Source organism: Myotis lucifugus, unplaced genomic scaffold, assembly GCF_000147115.1.
Source record: "Myotis lucifugus unplaced genomic scaffold, Myoluc2.0 scaffold_207, whole genome shotgun sequence".
Lineage (NCBI taxonomy): Eukaryota > Metazoa > Chordata > Mammalia > Chiroptera > Vespertilionidae > Myotis > Myotis lucifugus.
Window position 1 is genome coordinate 417368 of NW_005871255.1, and position 21444 is coordinate 438811.

A 21444-nucleotide genomic window follows, 5' to 3' on the forward strand; every position below is an offset into this window, starting at 1 on the left:
AGAACAATTATAACAACATACTGTAACCAGGTTATGTGAATGTGGTCTCTCAGTGATAACGATTTGATAACTGGGGCGGCTAGGAGGGACTATTGGGTGGGTAGTGTACCCATCTGGGGATATGCGGGGCAGAGGGATGACTCACGTGTCGGGCAGGAAGGTACATGCTTCATTCACTCCACTCAGAATGGCACACAGTTTAAAACAAGAATTATTTCTGGATTCTTGCATTTAATACTTTTGGATCATGGTTGACCCTGAGTAAATGTAACCTCAGAAAGCAAAACCTCGGGTAAGAGGGAAGATGATATGTCTGAAGAACAAACTTCAGAAAATCAACACTCTGGTGCAAAGATTCCCCCCCCCCCCCCGTCCCTTTGATGGTATTAATCACGGCCTTCCCATCTGGTTCTTAACTGGGCCAGGAGGCACCAGAGGGAACATTAGAAAGTAAGTGACTACATATATATATAAAGGACTTTTTACAAAGTAGTACAGCAAAAAAAGAATAAATGATTCATTCAATTACATTGTTTTTGTCTACACAAAGATTGCATTTGGGATTTATACCCTGTGTCTTTTATTAAAAAATCTGTTGCTAATTTTGGCTTGGTAGAGCTAATTGTTTCCTGTAAAAGAATGATTTTTTTCATCAGACTTTTTAGTTTATGTTTCAAATTGGTTTCATTTCTTTAACAATAACTTACCTGAGTAGCTTCCAATGTAATTGAACAGAAGTAATTCTTCTTTTCTCTCCTATAACATCTCTCCAATGACTTAATCCTTCCCAGCCCACTGTGACCTTGGGTCCACTGGACTGATTCAGTTCATGCCATCTCTCTCCTTTATTCAAGGCGTCATCAGAGTGATGGCAATGAAATAGCCCACGCCAGGCTGCGGGCCTCCACCAGGGACCTCCGAGCATCTCCCAAGCCAGCCTCCAAGTCCACCATCGAGGAGGATCTCAAGAAACTCATCGACCTTGAAAGCCCAACTCCCGAATCCCAGAAGAACTTTAAGGTACAAGACAGAGCTTGGGGCAAATAGCAGTTAGAGGCCAGACGGGCCGGAGCTGCTCGCCAGTTACTCCCTCCAAAAAGCTGGTTCCCAGCTCCTCCCCATTGAAACCTCTTCCCACCATCACCTAATCTTCCCAATAATTAGCTCACAGTTTTTTCCAAATGTTCTGTTCCTGCAGCGACATCCCTTTAGTCTGGGTGGATGTCAGCCTGTCCTACCCCCAGGGTTCTTTCTTCTCCCAGGGTTCCCTGCTCGGTGCACAAGCCGCTCTTCCTTGAACATTACTCTCCAAGTGCCATTGTTCCTCGGAACTCCACAGGGGCATCTGGGGCCCCCCGTCAGACGGACATTTTTCTCTAAGGGCTTCAGTGCCTTCTATCCAAAGGGCTCCCTTTCCTGTGTGCCCGCAGCACTCTGCATCCTGGCCTGCTTCTGCCCCAACGCTGGCCCTACCCTGGGTGCTCTAGTCCAGCAAATGGTCTGCACACTCACCTTCAGAACCTCCAGGCTCTCTCCACTTCATAAAGCCTCCTCCCCCTCCCTCTCAGAAGTCCAGGCTGCAGGGCCTTCTCTAGAACCCAGGCCCTGCCCATCCAGTCCCAGAACCCGTTCCCCCTCCCCATTTGCTTAGAACTGGTTTGTGTGTCAGTGGCCGCACCTTTGCATAGCCATGTGGAAGGTTCCGCTCACCTCAGCTTGGACTCTCTGCTCTTGTCCCCTGAGGTGAGCAGCACTCAGGGCTCGGAGCCCGTGTGTGTTGAGCGGGGCCCAAAGGTATTCACTGTAGTATGAGGCACTTCTGTCTGCAGTAGCGGGTAGTCCCAGGAGAAGGGCATCTACCCAGGAAGGTGGCAGTGAACGTCGTTGTGTTCTGTTCACCAGGTTCTTAGATGAATGATTTGTAGTCTGTTTGACGTGACTGGCAAGCTTCATTTAAGAACTATGAGAATTGATTAAAAATGGAAGCTAGACTGTTAACTACTCACCACCCGCAGACTGTGACCAGAAGCAGGAAGCAAGCCCTGCAGGAGCCCAGTGGTCCCATCCCATTCGGGCTTTCTCAGCACACATGCATTTTCCTCCAGGCAGGCCAGACACACCTCCTAAACTTAGAGTCAACATCGACAGAACTGAGGTGGACTCCAAAGCCCAATCTTGAGTTTTGCAAAAGAAATGATTTATTAATATAAACATTAAGATCATAAATCATTTTAAAGATTTGCCATTCTTGATTTCTGTTCTATAAGCCAGCACTTAACAGTTCTGACTCATCACCCGGGGTACAAACCGTTTCCTTAGCAACCTCACAAAAGATAGCACTTGAAATTTCTCTATCCATCAAAACCCAATGAGGTGTATTAAATGCTTAAGGACCAGTTTAAAAATAAAAATTATTTTACATTTTTCCTTTGATTTAGAGGAGAGTAAAACTTGCCATGAAAGAAATCCGTCCTCCAAGTCTTAGTGTAACATTTTTGGAAAGGGGCAAGTTTAACGCTCGCGTTCTTCTGATTCGCTCCTGCGCTGGAAGTAATTGAAAGCAAATGTCCGTTTTGCTGTTATTTTAGGTCTTGGCTTTTATTTCCAAAATGAATTACTTTAACATTCCTATTTGAAACAGGGGTGCACGTTCTTTAAGCTGTGATTATGTGACTGTCAGACCCTCTAAAAGTAAATCCTTCTGCTGAAACTATTACTATAAAAAGGCTGGAAGCAGGAGCTGGAAATAGCCTGTTTTCTCTCCAGTCCCATCCTTTCTGGTTTGGTTTCAGATGAGCTCAGCTAAGGAGCTCTGTGTGTCTTCTGAGACTGACTAAACGCCCGTGGCTCTGCTGTGTCAGGAAGGCCAGTGTGCCCTTGAGAACCTTCCAGGTCACACCCGGCTCACGGCTCCAGGCCACTGCGTCAGGCTCCAGATGCCAGGAGCGGCAGCTTCAGGCTGTGACCCTTGGAGCCACTCACACCACGTTGGCTTTATTGGCCAGCAAGAAACCTCCTTGGCAGACAGAGATGGGATAACCCTATTTTCTTTTTTAACCAAAGCTTTTTTAAAATAAATTTTTAAATGTTTTTATTTGCTTTTAGAGGAAGGGAGGAGAAAGAGCTAAAAACATCAGTGATGAGAGAGAAACATTGATCGGCTGTCTTCTGTATGCCCCCTACTGGGGATCAAGCCAATAACCCGGGCATGTGCCCTGGCAGGGAATGGAACTGTGACCTATTGGTTCATGGGTGGATACTCAACCACTGAGCCACGCCGGCTGGATGAATAACCCTATTTTCTATGAGGGCTGCATACAGTGGCAAGTGAACAGACAATAGTGCAAACCAATAGTTCTGGTAGCACTCAGGCACAGACCAAAGGAAGAGGCCTCACACAGCTCCAGGGCTCAGGAAGACCTGACACCTGCTTGTTGCAAGTGCAGGTGCTCCCATTTCACTGGGAGCCAGGAGGGCTGCAAAAGTGAGAGAACAGCAGACTGACCTGGAGCAAGGCGCCACCTCTCCAGGCCGTGTTCCTAGGCTTTGAAATAGAAGGCCGGAGTATGTCAGTGGCGCCCAAATGATTTTAAAGCACAAAAATCCTTTTATTGAATAAAAGTATACGTGGAAGTCCAATATGTAGGATGAGAAAGCAGGGTCTCTCTGATGAGAGGGGTGGGTGTCATGGTCCTGGGTCCCACCTGAACATCTCTCCACAAGCAATGAGGCTGTGATGAACCCTGAAGGCTCCTGGGAGCACAGCTTGAAAACCCCCAGCCTGATGCTCTCGATCCCTTCCCAGTCAGCCATCAACTCCAGGTTCTTTCCCAGGGGCTGGCAGCCCTCGGTGGGGCCACTCGGCAGTCTCAGGCCTGACCTGCCAGGAAGGTAGAGGGGGCGCTTGCCGGAACCAGAGAGGTGTGCACCTTTAAGACTGGAATTGAAGGGGGGATGGGGTGAGGAACCACCCTCACGAGTTTGGACAAGACTAGGTCCTACTACTCGTAATGCGCAGAAAGCCTCTGGGCCTGGGCCGATGGCTTCCTTCCTCTCCTATCCGGCCTCCCTTTCCTGCAGGATGTTAGACCTTATAATAAAGCACGCTGCTCAAAGGGCCTCTTCCAGGCAGTGTTTACTGCTCTGAAGTACACCAGTATTTTCTGATGAGACTGAAACTGGAATTGGTGGGAAATTTCTCTCCTGTAAAACCATCAGGGTGGGAATATGCACAGGAGAAGGAAATCCCTCTGCTGAACCCAGAGGTGCCAACAAAGACTGAGCAGATTTTGAATGGAGATCCAAGATCTGACTCGATAGGCAGGAGCCTGTGTGATGGTCCTGGAGCTTGCAGATGGAGGAGAGGTGACCTGCTTGGTTTGTTTTTTTCTAATTGCAATTGGCAAGCTCTGTAACCTCTGATTCCCACTCTGTGCAGTGAGATGAGAAATCGTTACTTCCAGACCAAGTTCCCTCCACTTAAAGCCTCACAAAGCGTTTATCACAGTAGCTCAGTTTTCTGGGCAAGCACATACATACCTTGGGTTTAGTTCATCATGCATTTTTAAAAGTGAGCAGAGTTTTCACACAATTGGCTACACCTGAGGCTCATTTACAATGCCTTTGATTAATACTTTTTAAAATATTTATGCAGCAACTGTGCATGCCATGCTGTGGGTAGTATTGACTTGATTTAACTCTTGGTTTGTTTAATGGAATTGTGTTAGACCCTAGCACATGAATGAACCTGAGTGTCAACTCTGTATGCTCAGCTCTCTAAATAGAGCCGTTGCTGCATCATTGTCTCTCTGCCCCTTCAAAGTGTCATGGAAAGTCCTGCGTGGCTTCCTGCCAGGACTCAGCCTCCTCCTCAGGCCTTCAGCTGTCCCCACATTGTTCTCCCTGCCAAGGAGAGCAGTAGTCGAAGAGGAACTGAATAAATATAGTGTTATTCTTAGCAGACCAAATACTCTGTTGGCTTTCAGGATGCTGGATATTTACATGTTGGTAATGTGTCTGTTGTCTCCCAATGAATGGAATTTTCAGAAGCTTGCTCTTTGCAGAAAAATCTCAACTAAAATCAGTTCACCTCGCCCTGACTGGTTTGGCTCAGTGGATAGAGCGTCTGCCTGCAGACTGAAACGTCCCAGGTTCAATTTCGGTCAAGGGCATGTACCTTGGTTGCGGGCACATCCCCAGTAGGGGGTGTGCAGGAGGCAGCTGATCAATGTTTCTCTCTCATCGATGTTTCTGACTCTCTATCTCTCTCCCTTCCTCTCTGTAAGAAATCAATAAAATATATTTAAAAAAAAATAAAATCAGGTCACCAAGGCAAAAGACATCAGTAAGAGATACAGCTATCTGGAATCTGGAACATGTGTCATTTTTCCATAACTATATAAATACTTGTCAATTATAAAGATGACCTTCCTGTTTTCATTTCAGGAATAGAAATCTATCTCAAAAAATAAATTATCGCCAAAACTCATTAAATATAATTATAGTAGTTAATGTTTACCAAGCGCCAGCTATTATTTGCACTAATATATTGTGTTGATCAAATGCTCTTGTTGCCCAGCAAACATGTAGTCACTTGACAAGCATCTGAGGACACCTTCTTGGCTCCACGGCTGTTCCCTGGGGGCTGTAACATTACTTCATAACACCACTGATATATGTTGTGATCAGTCCATGTTTCATTTACCCTCCTAATAATCCTGAGGGATGATGTGCCCCATTTCATAAACAAGGAGCTGGGCTCAGAGAGATGACATGGTTTGGTCAATGACACAGGATTCAACAACAGCTCACATTGTCTGGTCCTCATCTTGTTCTAAATCATGACACAGTATTGATGGATTCTTTTAATTATGTGTCTGAGTTATGCACTGAGCACTGATAGGCAGCATGGTGGGCTCTGGGGATCTCAGGTTGGCCCTAAGGATGTAGACAGAGGTGGTAGACCTTGAGGCTCCCTGGTTGGGCTCTGGGGTTTGACGGGTGTGCCTGAGAGCAGTGAATTTGTTAACCCGCTCATTCCCCACAACCTGGGCCCTGGGTGTGTGACCCGGAAAATTGACCTCCTGTTGTCTTGGCCCTGTTTTTCAGTTCCATGCGCTCTCCTCGCCTCAGTCTCCTTTCCCCCACACCCCCACCTCAAGGCGGGCCTTGCACAGGACGCTGTCGGATGAGAGCATCTACAGCAGCCAGAGGGAGCACTTCTTCACCTCGAGGGCCTCACTTCTGGACCAAGCCCTGCCCAACGACGTCCTCTTCAGTAGCACGTACCCTTCTCTCCCCAAGTCTCTTCCACTGCGGAGGCCTTCTTACACCTTGGGCATGAAGTCGCTGCACGGTAAGTCTGTGTTCAGCTGCAGCTGAATAGGCCTGCTGATGGCGGCCAGTGTCAGAGACGGCTGGCATTCAGTTTGCTCCAAGAGTGATAGCTGGAGGAAGTTCTGCTAGCGTGCTCAGGTTATCTTGGCTCACCAATACCTCCTTCATTTAGCCTCTCACCAGTAATCTCAGACCACAGGGGACAAACGTTCAACCTCACTAGACCGTAAGAGTCACCTGGGATGCATGCTTGTGTGTGTGTTTTTTTATTTAAGGTATAATTGGCATATAACATTGTAATTCAGTTATTCAACATAATGATTTGATATTTGTTAATATTGCAAAATGGTCACCACAATGAGTCTAGTTACCATCCATTGCCGTACATAGTTACAATTTTTTTTATTTTTTTGTGATGGGAACTTTGAAGATTTACTCTCCCAGCAACTTTCAGGTTGCAGTACAGTATATGGTGGGCAAAAGTAGGTTTACAATTGTTCCTATGGGAAATAATACAATCTATAATAATAAAAGCATAATATGCTACTTAGACCAGACATCCTTCCGGGACGTCCTTCCAGATGAAACCAGGGCTGTGAGGGAAGCCCAGGTCCCGGGTGCCTGCCAGTGGCCACAGGGAGGGAAGCCCGGATCCTGGGTGCCTGCCAGCGGCCACAGGGAAGCCCAGGTTCCAGGTGCCTGCTGGCGGCCGGAGGGAGGGAAGCCCGGATCCCGGGTGCCAGAGGGAAGCCAGTGCTGGCAGCCGGGAGAAGGAAGGCCTAATTCTTGCATGAATTTTGTGCATTGGGCCTCTAGTAGTTAATAAATAGTAATACAAGAATGAACTCTGTTTTGCGTACTCACACCTGTAAACCTACTTGTGCCCCACTCTAGTCAACATGCTCTATATCAGTGGTTCTCAACCTGTGGGTCGCGACCCCTTTGGGGGTCGCATGACCCTTTCACATGGGTCGCCTAAGACCATCGGAAAACACATATATAATTACATATTGTTTTTGTGATTAGTCACTATGCTTTAATTATGTTCAATTTGTAACAATGAAATTGGGGGTCACCACAACATGAGGAACTGTATTAAAGGGTCGCAGCATTAGGAAGGTTGAGAACCACTGCTCTATATCCTCATGACTTACCTTTTTGTGTCAGATTTTCTTCAATTAGCACAATGCCTTCAAGGTCCAGCATGTTGTTGCTAATAGCAAACTTTTATTTTTATAGCTGTTAACTATATTCCATTGCATAGATGTCACATCTTCTTTATCTACTCATCAATCAATAGACACTTAGATTATTTCCACATCTTGGTTATTGCAAATAATGCTGCAATGAATATGGGGGTGCTTCTGTCTTTTCAAGTTAGTGTTTTCATTGTCTTTGGGTAAATACCCAGAAATAGAAGTGCTAGATCATATGGTAGTTTTATTTTGAGGAACCTCCTTACTGTTTTCCGTACTGACTGCACCAATTTACATTAGTACCAATAGTGTACAAGGATTCCCTTTTCTTCTCATACTCACCAACATTTATATCTTGCTTTTATTTTTTTTCCTAGAAATTAATATCTTGCCTTTTTTATACCAGCTATTCTAACAGGTGTGAGGTGATAGCGATTTGCATTTTCCTGATGATTAGTGATGTTGAGCATCTTTTTATGTACCTGTTGGCCATCTGAATGTCTGGGGGAAAAAAAGTCTATTCGGATCCTCTGCCCATTTTGTCATGAGATTGTTTGGGTTTTGAGTTGTGAGTTCTGTGTATATTTTGGATATTAACCCCTTAACGGATATATTATTTGAAAATATTTTTCTCCCACTTCTAGGTTGCCTTTTCACTTTGTTGATGGTTTCTTTGCTGTGCAGCTTTTTAGTTTGATGTAGTTGCACTTGTTTTATTTTTGCTTTTGTTGCCTTTGCTCTTGGTGTCAGTTCTAAGAATTCATTGCCCTAAGTGATTTGAAGGGGTGTACCTAAGAGCTGTGGGTTATGAAATTAATGCCTATGTTTTCTACTAGGAGTCTTATATTCAAGCGTTTAATCCATCTTGAATTAATTTTCGTGTATGGTATAAAATAACGGTTCAGATTCATTCTTTTGCATGTGATTGTTCAGTTTTCCCAATGCCATTTATTAAAGAGACTCTCCCTTCCCCGTTGTCTGTTCTTTGCTCCTATGTTATAAATTAATTGACCATATATCCTTTTAATGTCTTATTGAATTTGGTCTACTAATATTTTGTTGAGGATTTTTGCATCTATGTTCATCAAGGATATTGGCCTCTGATTTTCTTTTTTTATGGCATTCCTGTCTAATTTTGGTCTCTGGGAAATGCTGGCCTCATAAATGAGTTTGGAACTATTCCTTCCATTTTCTGGAAGAGTTTGAGAAAGTAGTTTTTCATTCTTCTTTGAATGTTTGGTAGATTTCGCCTGTAAAGCCCTCTGGTCCTGGTCTTTTATTTATTGGTAGGTTTGTGATTACTAATTCAGTCTCCTTACTAGTAATGTGTCTGCTCTGTTCAGATTTTTTCTTTATGATTCAGTCTTGGTAGGTTATATGTTTGTAGGAATGTATTCATTTCTTCTAGGTTTTCTAATTTTTTGATGAATAATTGTTCAATAGTTATTACTATGAACTTCCCTCTTAGGACTGCTTTGGCTGCATCCCATTGGTTTTGGTATCTTATATTTTCATTTGTCTTATAGTATTTTTTTATTTCCCTTTTGATTCTTCTTTGGCCTGTTGGTTATTCAGTAGCATGTTGTTTAAACTCCACATATTTGTAAATTTTTGTTTTCTTCTTATAATTTCAAGTTTCATACCATTGTGGTGGGGAAAAATGCTTGATATGATTTGAATCTTTTTAAATTCATTGACTTGTCTTATAGCCTAAATATGATCTATCTTGGATAATTGTCCATGTGTGCTTGAGAAGAATGTATATTTCATCCATGTCTTAAAGGAGTGGCCTCATGTAAGGGATACAACCTTACTATTAATCCCCACCCCAGCTCTTTTCTCTCAAACCTTTGGGATATCCAAGCAATCAATTTTATTTTTAGTGACTGCTCATAGTTGAGGGTATGCCAAGACCTGTCAGTCACAGTCCTAAAGGGGAGGATCTCAGCCAGTACTTACACTCAGGCTAATAGGAAGCCAGATCTTCTGACAACAGCTTTTAAAGTTTATAAATATCTGACATCCTGTGGGACTGCAAGCATAAGTCGTGCTGGTCACCAGAACCAGGCCATCTAGAGGTGCCACCTCGGCGGCAGTCACAAAATCGAGGTGTCAGATGAGTGTATAAACTTCTTCCAGGAGACACTGGTGAGCTGGAGTGAGGAAAAGAAGAAAGATGGCGCCCATCAGCCTCTGTTCCCCGAGAGCCCTTCATAGGCCAAATCCGAGCCTTCCTTAGGCCAGTCCCAGAACAAGCACATAAGCCTCTTCCACAGAAAGACTGGAGACTGTTTCAGACTGCTTCTGTGCAGTGCGGGTGGTGACAGACTGCCAGACTCTCTCCGGCTGTGACAGTCCCAGGGGACCCGGGAATGCAAGCCCCCGGCCACCACGGCCAGGCAGTCAAGGCGCCTCCCTGGGTGACAGCCGCAAAATCCTGGGCACCAGATGCGCGTCAAAGCTGCCCTATCGGATCTTTGTTAAAGATACAGACTTCCAGGCCTTTCCTAAGGCCTGCTGAATTTGAATTTGAATACAAAGGATTGAGAATTAGTATTTCACCAGGTTGGGTAAATTTGGCTAATAGTAGTGTAGTTACTTCTTAGACACTATATCCTTTGCCTCCCTCCAACCACCATAGAAACCCAGGCTTGACATTCTTCTCTGTCTTTCCCAGCTATGAGGATTGTCTGTGGTCTCTACCACTTGTTTGTGGGCTCCTTCATTCATCAGTGAGCAAGCATGTGAGGAAAAGGCATATGAATGACGGGGTACCTCCCTGGGTTTGCCTTTGGCTCATGAATGCCTTGTTTGCTCTGGGACCGCACTAGATCCCAGGTTTCTGAAGGCCATATTCTGGGACTATGGGTTTAAATTTGTTATTTTTCTTTTTCTCCTCCCTCTGTCCAGCTGCACTCCAGGGTTCTGTACCTCCCCTCCCCACTATGACCCAGCACAGCTGATATCTCTGTGGAACCTATGTTCCTGCTTGTTTATTGTATATACACCTCCCTCCTACCCTTTTTATTCCCCTCTGGGAATTCTGTGTCCATTCAAACCCACATTCCTTTCCTCTGCTGCTTCTCGGAGCAGTATTTTCTGAAACTGCTGCTTGCCTGGTGTGCTTTCTCCCTGCATGTTTTGTGAGCTCTCCGCCCACTCGTGAATGTTCCTCCATTGTCTCTGTCCTGGTCCCTGTTCCCGTTCTGTCCCCCCCTAACCCTGCAGGCACCACTTGGGGATCATGCCAGCTCACCCCCTTCAGCTGCACTTTTTACCATCCAGACTCTAGAAAAAGCCTCCTGCTAGTGACCTGATATGCCAGAATCCTTTCTCCCTTTCTGTCCCCACACTGGGGCCACTCCCCCTGAGTTCCGTTGCTTCTACAACTTTCTTGCCCTGAGTGCCTCTCTAACGCCCCTGCACGCCTTTAAACCTTGTGAAGGCCTCTCTGCACGTGTCTGTCAGTGCAGGCCCTGTCTTCTAGAGGCTTCCATTCTGAGGGCAGCCCAGAACACCCACAGTCACCGTTCAGCCAACGGAGCCCAGGGTACAGGCCCAGCCCTGAGGATGGGAAGTCTCCTGAGCACCTGCCCATCATCTCCTCCTGCTCTCACGGAAGTCGGGCAGCAGCACCGGGTCCCGTGTCCTAAGCGGAGCAGTCCTTGTTGGCTGGTCCCGCGGCCTGGCCTCGTGTGGTGGGAATACCACGGAAATGAGTGTGCGCCATGGGGAGGGGTGACTTCTTTTCCCCCCGTATAACTGAGCCCCAGAAATGAAAAGGGCAGAGGATTATGAGTGACACACAAAATTGTCTGTTCCACCTACTTACCCTTGGTGGGAGCGAGTTTCAATAGAACTGAGCATTTAATTTCTGGCAGTATTTGTTATTTCCATTAACTCATAATCGTGCTAATTTTAAGCACGTTAATAACTAGCAGCTGCACTTCAGAGCCGTTCTTCGTGTAATTTGGGAGGGAAAACAAGCACTAAATATACCCTGGTTTACCAGCTCTCATAATTGATGAAACTTTTTAACTCCTTGTAAACAGGTATTTCTGGAGTTGCTTGCGCATTTCAGCTGGGAGCTCCATCCATTCTGCATGAGAGCTAGTGTCAGTCCTATTCTGGGCGGCCTTTCTCACGAAACTGCGCGCTCTGCCCTCTTCCCACCCCCTCCTGGCCTATTGACCGCATTTGCCTTCTTGAGCCCCGTCCCCCTCTGTGTTCTCACATCATGAGCTGGAGCAGTAGCAGCGCCCTCATGGGGCCAAGCAAAGGTCAGCTGTTACGATGGCTCAATATTTCTATCTTAAAAACTGTCACCTTAGAAGAGGCTCAGATGTTGGACTGCTATGGCCCAGGAGGTGCTTATCCCTGGGAAGGAGAGGAGGCCTCTTACTCCAGCCCGAATTCCTGGCCCGTAAGGAAAAGTGAGATATGGGCTGCCCTGGACCCCAAGGCAGACAAGCAGCTCCCGCCACAGCAGACGTGATTCCTCAGTGGAAAACTGCCTTTCCCCAGTCACACCACTGGGAATGAGATAGGAGGAGGTTATAAAAAAATGACTTTAAGACTGGAGGAAGCCAATTTGTAGTTGAACTCAGTTTTGAAAAGGCCACTAAGACCTGCTCGACTAGAAGCTGATTCTCGGCACCGACTTACAGACCTGCCGTGGTAGCAGGAGATGGTCAGCTCCTGAGTGGTCTGTGGCCCGAGAAGCATCTGATCGCTCATCTCTTCCCGCAGGAGAGTTCTCCGCCTCGGACAGCTCCCTCACCGACGTCCAGGAGGCCCGCAGGCCCATGCCCGACCCCGGCCTCATGCCCCTGCCCGATGCTGCTGCCGATTTGGATTGGTCCAACTTGGTGGATGCCGCCAAGGCCTATGAGGGTGAGTCCACTGGGGATCGAGCAGTCCGGCTGGGACCTACGCAGGGCCACGCTGCCGTGTGAGTGCTGGTCAGCTTCCCTCACTCTGTGTTCTTGGACACAGCGACAGCCCCCACCCATCACTGGCACAGCCAGGACCAGCTAAGCTGTTACTGAGCGCTCAGCAGGGCTCACACCCTCTGATTCAGTCAGGTGGAGCCTGGTGTGTCCTCTCCGGAGGAATTCATAACATGGTGCCTTCCCTCCCTGAGTGGGAAGGGCAGGGGGTCCCAACTGTCACTTGAAGGAGAAAAATGTGGTCCTTCATCACATCGTCAGGACATCATTGCTAAACACACATGGGATCTGTTAGGGTGCTGGGCCCGCCCCTGTCGCACAGTCATCCCTCCCAAGGGTGGTGGCACGTGTCCTGTCTGCGTTGTTCCCGTGCCAGCCCCCGGCCCAGTGCTTGCTCTAGGCCCATGGTCCTTCGACGGCACTGGCGTATGTAAAACTGCAGTGCTGTCTTGTGTGCTGACATAGGTTGTCAGGTGCCTTTTTTGGAATAAACTGACTTCATTCTAAGGTCATCATTCCGTTCTTCATAAAAGGAGGATGACAGGCCCTAGCCAGTTTGGCTCAGGGACAAGAGCAATGGCCTGAGGACTAAGGGTTGCAGGTTTGATTCTGGTCAAGGGCACATACATTTGTTGCAGGCTTGAGGGGGGGGTGGGGGGGGGCGGAACGCAACCAATCGATGTGTCTCTCTCACAGCGATGTTTCTCTCTCCCTCTTTGTCTTCCCCCCTCCCTTCCACTCTCTCTAAAAATCAATGGAAAAATATCCTCAGGTGAGGATTAACAACAAAAAGATGATGATAGCAGATGATTTCTTGGGGGCGCGGGGGGGTGGTGTTTATTGCTCTTCTTTGAAGAATTGAAAGTAGCTGTTCAGACAAGCGCCAGTTTTCAGGAGAAATTGATTAGGCCTTGGAAGTCAGGCCACCATGACGCAGTCAGCAGGGAATCCCCATGTAGCTGACCGCAGTCCCAGGACTAACTCGGATTTAAACTTCAGTCTGTGGGTCCCTCTCATTTATATAGACACAGTCTATACATGTGCATATACCACCTGCCCCATGGGGCAGAGTCCGAGTGGGTGCAGCCAGGTTCTCCCGGCCTCCTGCCCCCCATTCTGTGCCACTGGAGTTGCCGCCCTCTCTCTGCTGTGAGGCTGGAACCAGGGCAGTGGGGGCTCAGGGAAGCCTGGGGCCTGTCTGACCGTCTCTCCTGCCCTGGCTGTACATAAAGAATGGTAGACATTTTGTGTTTCTAATGGGAGTTTTTAAACTTGATTCTGTTTTCTTGGCTCGAGGGTTAAGTTGGGACACTTGGAAGCACACGGGTGTGGGTTGGTCCAGCCCACCGGGTGGCCATGGGAGCCTCAGGAAGCCCAATCCGAGCTCCTGATGCACTTGACGTCACCACTGAGTGGGAAGCCTGGGCTGGAAACTTGGCACAAGGCCTGTTTCCAGGGAAACATTGGACAGAGGGAGAATTTGATAAGAGAAAAGGGGGACTAAAATGGATGCACAGCAACTATTTTTTAAGGACAGTTACAATGCTACTGTCCTGTTGCAGCTTAGAACAGCTGTTTTTCCTGTGAGGTTGGGGGATCAGTGTGGGCCACATGTTGACTCAGAGCCCAGGATGTTTCCCAGCTGCTGAGCGTTTCTGCCTCCTTTGCAGTCCAGAGAGCCTCCTTCTTTGCTGCTAGTGATGAAAACCATCGCCCCTTGAGTGCTGCATCCAACAGCGACCAGCTTGAGGACCAGGCCCTGGTCCAGATGAAGTCCTACAGCAGGTGGGTCACCCAGAGGTGGGGCCACCCCCCTGCATACACGTCACCTACATCAGCAGCTGTGGGAGGAGACGGCGGCCCCTCGACGAGCTGGGGGCTCATCACCGCAGTGCCAGCTCCTCCCGTTTCAGTTAGAACACTTGTAACTGGATACTGCAAACACAGTTAACCCGCCCTTGGTAGCTGAGAGTGGGAATTACGAATATTCTTTATTTAATGCCTCATACACTCATACCCTTGGCGTTAGGAAGCAGGGTAAGAAGAGTCATTTGTGCTAAAACATCCCCAGATTCCTGTGTGGTTAGCCCTCGAGTCCCTTCCGCAGCCGCCTGTTGGTCATGCTTATGGATGTGCCTGCGTCCTGGCAGCTCCAGCTCTGCACTAGGTCTGGGCCACGGGGTACCTAAGAGTGTATGTAAAATAAATGAGCAATAACTGAGTCCCAGAGGGTTTTCTTGTGAGCTAAGAACATGGACTTGACTTCTGTGTAACGTGCAGAGGCAGGCGTTTTCCCCTCCATTCCAGGTGGTGAGGATAGTGGATGTACGTGTGACATTATTATACCAGCGGTCCCATCATTTCATTGTAACGTTGATGGGATGCCGAAGCAACTTAACTCTTGGTTATGTCAATGAGCCTGTGGCAAAATTGGTTGTTACGTGTCGTTTCACTTAAAGTTGCAGATTCTATGCGTGGTGTTAAGTGCGGACTTACTGTATATTACAGCATCTCAGTGGTCAGCCGTGGGACACATAGAGAATAAGAAAATTGTGTGTCTCCCTAGCTGTTTTGGCTCAGTGGATAGAGCGTCAGTCTGCGGACTGAAGCGTCCCGGGTTCACTTCAAGGGCACATGCCTGGGTTGCGGGCTCGATCCCCAGTGGGGGGCATGCAGGAGGCAGCCGATTGATAATTCTTTCTCATCATTGATGTTTCTATTTCTTTCTCCCTCTCCCTTCCTATCTGAAATAATAAAAATGTATTTAAAAAAAATAAAATTATGTGTCTAGCTTGCTGATCATAATAGCAAAGAATATAAGACATTAAGGGTAGGCTGACAAGCTTCTGAAACATGTAGTCTTATTTTAAAAGTAAAGATATTTAGACTCTTTAAGATGTGAGCCCAGTAACTTACAGCTGGACAGTGGTCACAGACTATTTTCTGGGGACCCGAGACCCCTCCTTGTTGCCCCGAGGTGGCACTTACATCAGCCCCTCTTCCTAAAGCCGCTGCAGACAGGAGTCGTGGCACTGTTCCCGGTGAACCTGCCAGAAGGCGCGCTGCCACGGAGACCATTTTCACTCATTGTCCTGTGTTCTTTTGTTATAAAAATGCAGCCTCTGGAACAAAGGAAGCCATGGATTGGCTGTAGTTCCTGCTTGTACAGCCTTTTGTTGAGATGACCATTTTCTTTTTTAAAGTGAACATGCACATTGGTTTGCCATCCTGAGTAATTTGACATTGAAAACCATGTTACAAATACAGCCACCTCATTTTAAAAAATGCCAAACAAACCCCACCGGGAGGCTCCCGCCAACGTGGACTGTTTCTCGTTCCAGCAGTAAGGACTCCTCTCCCACTCTGGCCTCTAAGGTGGACCAGCTGGAGGGGATGCTGAAGATGCTTCGGGAAGACCTGAAGAAGGTAGGCGTCTTCTCAGGCGGCCGGCCCCTCTATGTCGTGTTCCTTAGTGGGGTAAGAGGTGGGTGTTTGGGGGGCTCCTTGGAGCTCGGTTCCCACTGGCCACGTAGTGCAAGAAGGCCTTCACGCGTTCCCGTTGTGGAAGCCTCGAGCCTCAGCCGCCCCCTCTGAGCTTCCCACCCCTGTACGTGGGTCAGAAGCCGAGACCCACATGTTGTCATTGTGGCCGCGCCTCTGTGCCGAGAGACCTTCACCTTATTTTGTTTCTCGAGCGGCTTTGACTATATTAAGGCAGCAGCCACCAGAACAGCAGTCTAAACTGCAAGACAGTCCTTATGAACAAAGACATTAAAACACATTGTTTACATTCCAAGATAAACTGTAGTGAATCTGGCAGTCTTGCTCCCTGGGTGAGCGGATCTGAACACCCAGGACGAGGCCTGGCTACAGAAGTTTAGTGGCAGGAAGAGTGGACACGGGCGGCGGGTGCAGACAGACCCACAGCCACTCTCCCCGGCAGCCTGGCGAGGTGGGTGCCCTGCTCAGCCCTTTTCTCTCTGCCTCAGGAAAAAGAAGACAAAGCCCACCTTCAGGCAGAAGTCCAGCACCTGCGCGAGGACAACCTGAGGCTGCAGGAGGAGTCCCAGAACGCCTCCGACAAGCTGAAGAAGTTCACGGAGTGGGTCTTCAACACCATCGACATGAGCTAGGGCAGGCGGGCCCGGAGCGGCCGGAGCCTCCCGGAGGCTGTGCAGGCCCTGGTCATGCCATTGAGCGTTCTCAGACTCCCCGCTCAGCTTCCTACCTACTCGGCCCACTTTTGGGGGGACACACACACACAACAATTGCAGATCAACAATCATTGTCTGCCTTTTGTAGAAAAGAAAAACAAAAAAGTAAAAATTTTAAAAAGTAAAATAAAGTTTAACTGCTAAAATGTGAATGTCTTTATTTTTTTGCACAATATCTTTATCTGTTACGTATTTAAAAAGAAACTGGGCCTAGGACAAGGTTCCCCGGCTTATCTGCCTCTATTTCCTTCGGCTCTTTCTTGACTATTTCAGGTAACCCCAGCAACCCATCCCTCATTATCCTGACAAATGTCATTGTTCCTAGGAAAGTAAAAGGTTTTAAAAATTGTGTATTTGGGGAAGGGGTTTCCTTTCCTGCATTCCTAAAATGCCGGGGAGGGAGGGCCTGCCTCTGCTGCTGACTCGTGCAGGATCCGTGCTGTTGGTTCTTGTCCTGCAGAGACTGGCAGGACTGGGTTATTATCCTACAGCAAAGCCCTACCCGAGAGGCAGCCTTGCCTGCAGGCCACGCCCCTCTAGTCCTGCCTTGTGCCCTCATTCCCTCCTTCCTTTCCGGGGGAGATGGCCCAGGTGCTGTGTGCTCCTCGGAGCGAGAGCCCTCGGTTTGGCTTAAGTGAATCCCACCCAATTGGAATCGGCCTCCCTGCAGCTTCCGGGCTCCAAACACTGATTTCGGAATTCTTTCAACCTGCAATATTATCTGTAGCACTTTGGCCAAAAGTATCGTGTTGGAGATTTTTAAACGATGAAAAAGGCAGCAAAATTGTATTTTTAGCTCACTCAAAATGACCATATTAAAAAAGTAATAAACCCTTGTCTCCAAAGCAAGATTTCACCAGTATCTGAAACTAGGAAAAGCGGATGTGAAATTGTGAATTTTAGTACTTGCTTCTTAGGAGCAATGACTGTGATGGTGGAATGGGCTTCTGAAACCTGCATGCCCCAGTGTGCACCCGAAGCACGGCATTTTCTGCATCCTCTGCGGCCATCCAAGGGTTCTGCTGCAGAAATGGGCCCTGTGCTCCTTCTCCTGCCTGGTGACGCAGCTGCTTGGGGCCGCTGTTCCAAGGCCCTGGGCCCCGCAGAGCACACACTGGGCCCAGCAGTGTTGACCCCAGGGGAGCCCCTGGCGGCCCTGTTTCTAGCCTTCATAACTGTCAGGAAGCTGACACCTGTGCCCTTTCAGGGGGACCGTGCAGCGATCTAGTGTCATCTGCTTGGGCGTTCCCTGCCCCAAGGAACCCCGACTCATTCCTCGCTCCAGCCCTGAAAGAAACAGGGTGGGTTTTCCTCTCTCCCCGGACCCCAGCCCCAGACTTTTATGCTACAGTTTCATTCATGATTGTGATTTCTCCATGGGATTTTTTTTTTCTGGTGACATTTCTGTCATGGAAATGGGAAGATTTCAGAGTGCTCTGTAAAGATCTCAATGGTCTCTGACGTGTGTGAAGGAGATTGTACATTGCCTGATATCTCTGTATCAATGAGAAATGTCACTAGCATTTAAGCATTCTGAAGGCTTGCTTATCCGCCTGAGTTTAGTTTTTACTTTGATTTACATTTTGTTTGGGGACTTGGGGCAAGCTATTTATTAGAGTTTTGCAACAGAGTTCTTGTTTGAAGCCTTTAAAGACTACTTGTAAAAGTCCAACAATAAAATTCATTTTAAACGCTCTTGTAAAACGCATTGGTATTACTGCTTGAGGTTTTCTTGTTTGAACGACCACCCAGTCACACACTGGCCTCATCTTTTCATCTGGCTCCATTAACGCGAAAGACGATTCTTGGAAGTTTCTGTTCCTTTTAGAATTTCAATAAGCTTGTTTAATCTCTGTTCACATGTCCATGGAGAATTCCTAATTTGCCTTCTCTGCTGCAGATTTAATATTTGCAGAGCACTTTATAATTAGTTCTCTGTTCATTATCCACGTGTGGATTTTCCACAACAGCACTGTCATTCCCTGAGACCAGCACAGTTTTGGCCGCTACTGTGTCCCCAACTCAGTGTTAGCTGTTGTGTGCTCAGGAAATACAAATGCCAGTTAATATTAGGCTGTGCAAAATATAATTAGAAAAGTTAATCTACTGAGAAAATAGTGCATTCCGAAGCCAAAGGAAACAAAATTGCAAAATCTACCACGTCACTGTTCCTCTCCAGTGGTGCAGCTAATTGAGAGCTAACAGAGTTTCTTCCTTTTAATTGGTGCAACAATTCTACAGATTCTAGAATTAACAGCACGGGGTGACGCCAGATGCCACGAGATACTCTGATTGACATGCTAAAGCAGTCTGTTCCAGTGTTTCTCAACCTGTGGGTCGCGACCCCTTTGGCGGTTGAACGACCCTTTCACAGGGGTCGCCTAAGACCATCCTGCATATCAGATATTTACATGACGATTCATAACAGTAACAACATTACAGTTACGAAGTAGCAACGAAAATAATTTTATGGTTTGGTCACAACATGAGGAACTGTATTTCAAGGGCCAGAAAGTTGAGAACCATGATCCTTACCTGGTTTGGAGGGTGTCTACATTATTTCTGAAGGCCTCGGTCGTCGGTTGGCAGTTCCTGGGAGAAGGTGCCATCGGCCTACAGTGATAGAGGGTCCTCCTTCAGGAGCTGGCTGGAGGGGCCGATGGCACTGGAAATGAGCTACAGGTTGTAAACAGATCGGATTGGGTTGGAGTAGTAACTCCACGTGGGGATAAAAGTGAGCGTCTGAGGGCAGAGCTTCAGTTAAAAGTGGAAGAGTGACCTGCACGGAGTCCATCCGGTCTCACAGCAGACGTGTTCCAGCAGCAACCTGGTGCTGCTCCCCCCACGCTGAGCCAAACAGGTTCAAGTGCAAGAAGGCTCGCCTTACAGACCCACACAAACATGCACGCTGTTTGACACCAACGGTGGTTTCTAAAGCGTGATACCACAATGTGGCTGCCTTTCCCCCATAGGAATGATGCCACTAATGACCTGTCCATATGGAATTGTCATTCTCTGATTAGAAAAAGACATTTGACTTAGACTGGGACTCAAGTCCCAGCCATTATGTAGCATTGTGTCTTTAGGTAAATTAGCGAACTTCTTTCTTTTTTTTCTTTTTTTTTTTGGTTAATCATCACCTGAGGATATTTTTCCATTGATTTTTAGGGAGAGTGGAAGAGAGAGGGAAAGACAAACATTGATGTGAGAGAAACATATCAATTGGTTGCCTCCTACATGAGCTCCGACCAGGGCCCGGGCTGGGGAGGAGCCTGCAACCAAGGTACGTGCCTTTGACTGGAATCGAACCTGAGACCCTTTGGTCCGCAGGCTGATGCTCTATCCACTGAGCCAAACCAGCTAGGGCTATCTAATCTTTTTTTAGTTTGGTTTGCTCATCTGGTGAAATAGTAGTGGCCTTATCTACATACTATTTTGAGGATTAAATAGAATCCTGTGTAAAGCCAGTGACTGGGAATTGAAGACAGTCAAGCATGTCTCCCCTGCCCTCCATCTCCAATATCTGAAGGCTTTTCCAATATATGATTGCGTCAGCGTCACTCAGCCACATCCCCAGCATCTGTAATTTAGCAAGTCGGGGTGGGAGCTTAGAGTTTATAGTTTTTACAGTTTCCCAGGTGATGGCTTAGAGGCAGGGCTTTTGGAGAAAAGGGGTAACTGGAGGATAGCCATACCCATTCATGATTTTTAAAAAATAGATACTATAGTACAAGGCACTTAACTATGTCCAGATATCTGAGTGTTATTTTGACAGGTTAACTGACCACAGAGTACCTTACAGGGGGAAACAGGCTTAAGGATAGCCAAAGAGAGTGTGGTTAGGTAAAAGAAGGCTTTTTTTTTTTTCATTTTTACTAAAAAGGAAACTTAAAGCCCCTTTTATATGAAATTTTGCCATGACTGTTTTAATTCCTGTGTTACCTGGACAGACTGGCGTGTCCTCCCCACCCACCGGTAATGGTATGAGACTAGTTACTAGGTTGGCAAGGAATGACCTCGTGACTTTGGGGGCTGACAGTTTGGATGCTGAGGAAAGCAGGACCTGGCGTGGCAGTGGAAGAACCACCAGCCAGGCCCAGGGTGTGTGGCCACACAGGGGTTAAAAGTCAGATCTGGTTCCAGGCAAGGAGAGCTGGCTTCCAGTCACTGACTTTCAAATCACCTCGGTCAGCTTACCCCAATCTCCAAGAACCTATCCAACTTCAAATCACTAAACCAAAATTTCCCTACTGCCCTCAGACCGGCCCAAAACTATCAAGAATTCTTTACTTGGAGGATAGCGGAGCAGAGCCCTGGCCCATGTGCTTAGTGGTTAGCAGGGGTGGGCAAACTTTTTGACTCGAGGGCCACAATGGGTTCTTAAACTGGACCGGAGGGCCGGAACAAAAGCATGGATGGAGTGTTTGTGTGAACTAATATAAATTCAAAGTAAACATCATTACATAAAAGGGTACGGTCTTTTTTTTTTTTTTTTTTTTAGTTTTATTCATTTCAAACGGGCCGTATCCAGCCCGTGGGCCGTAGTTTGTCCACGGCTGGGTTAGAGCATCGGCCCACGCACTGAATGGTCAGATATTTGATTCCTGGTCAAGGGCATGTACCTGGGTTGCAGATTCAATACCTGGTGCACGCAAAAAGCAACCAATGAACCTCTCTCTCTCCTTCCTCTCAAAAAATAAAAAAATCAATGGAAAAAATATCCTCAGGTGAGAGTTAACCAAAAATGTA

At 47.3% G+C, this 21444-nt stretch overlaps 1 protein-coding gene across 20 annotated transcripts in view; it reads left to right on the forward strand.

Moving 5' to 3' along the window:
- SIPA1L1 (signal induced proliferation associated 1 like 1) overlaps positions 1 to 18399 on the forward strand; it is a 322135-nt gene extending 303736 nt beyond the window's left edge. For 12 of the 20 annotated variants that reach the window (XM_023761346.1, XM_014463336.2, XM_023761343.1 and 9 more), the window contains 6 exons: positions 855 to 1020; positions 6109 to 6355; positions 12282 to 12425; positions 14152 to 14281; positions 15826 to 15907; positions 16471 to 18399. In XM_023761346.1, the coding sequence (XP_023617114.1) occupies positions 855 to 1020; positions 6109 to 6355; positions 12282 to 12425; positions 14152 to 14281; positions 15826 to 15907; positions 16471 to 16614 (913 nt within the window). In that variant the 3' untranslated portion in view covers positions 16615 to 18399. The other 8 variants (XM_023761359.1, XM_023761352.1, XR_002831389.1 and 5 more) reach the window with 7 other exon arrangements.
- The last annotated feature ends 3045 nt before the right edge of the window (positions 18400 to 21444 follow it).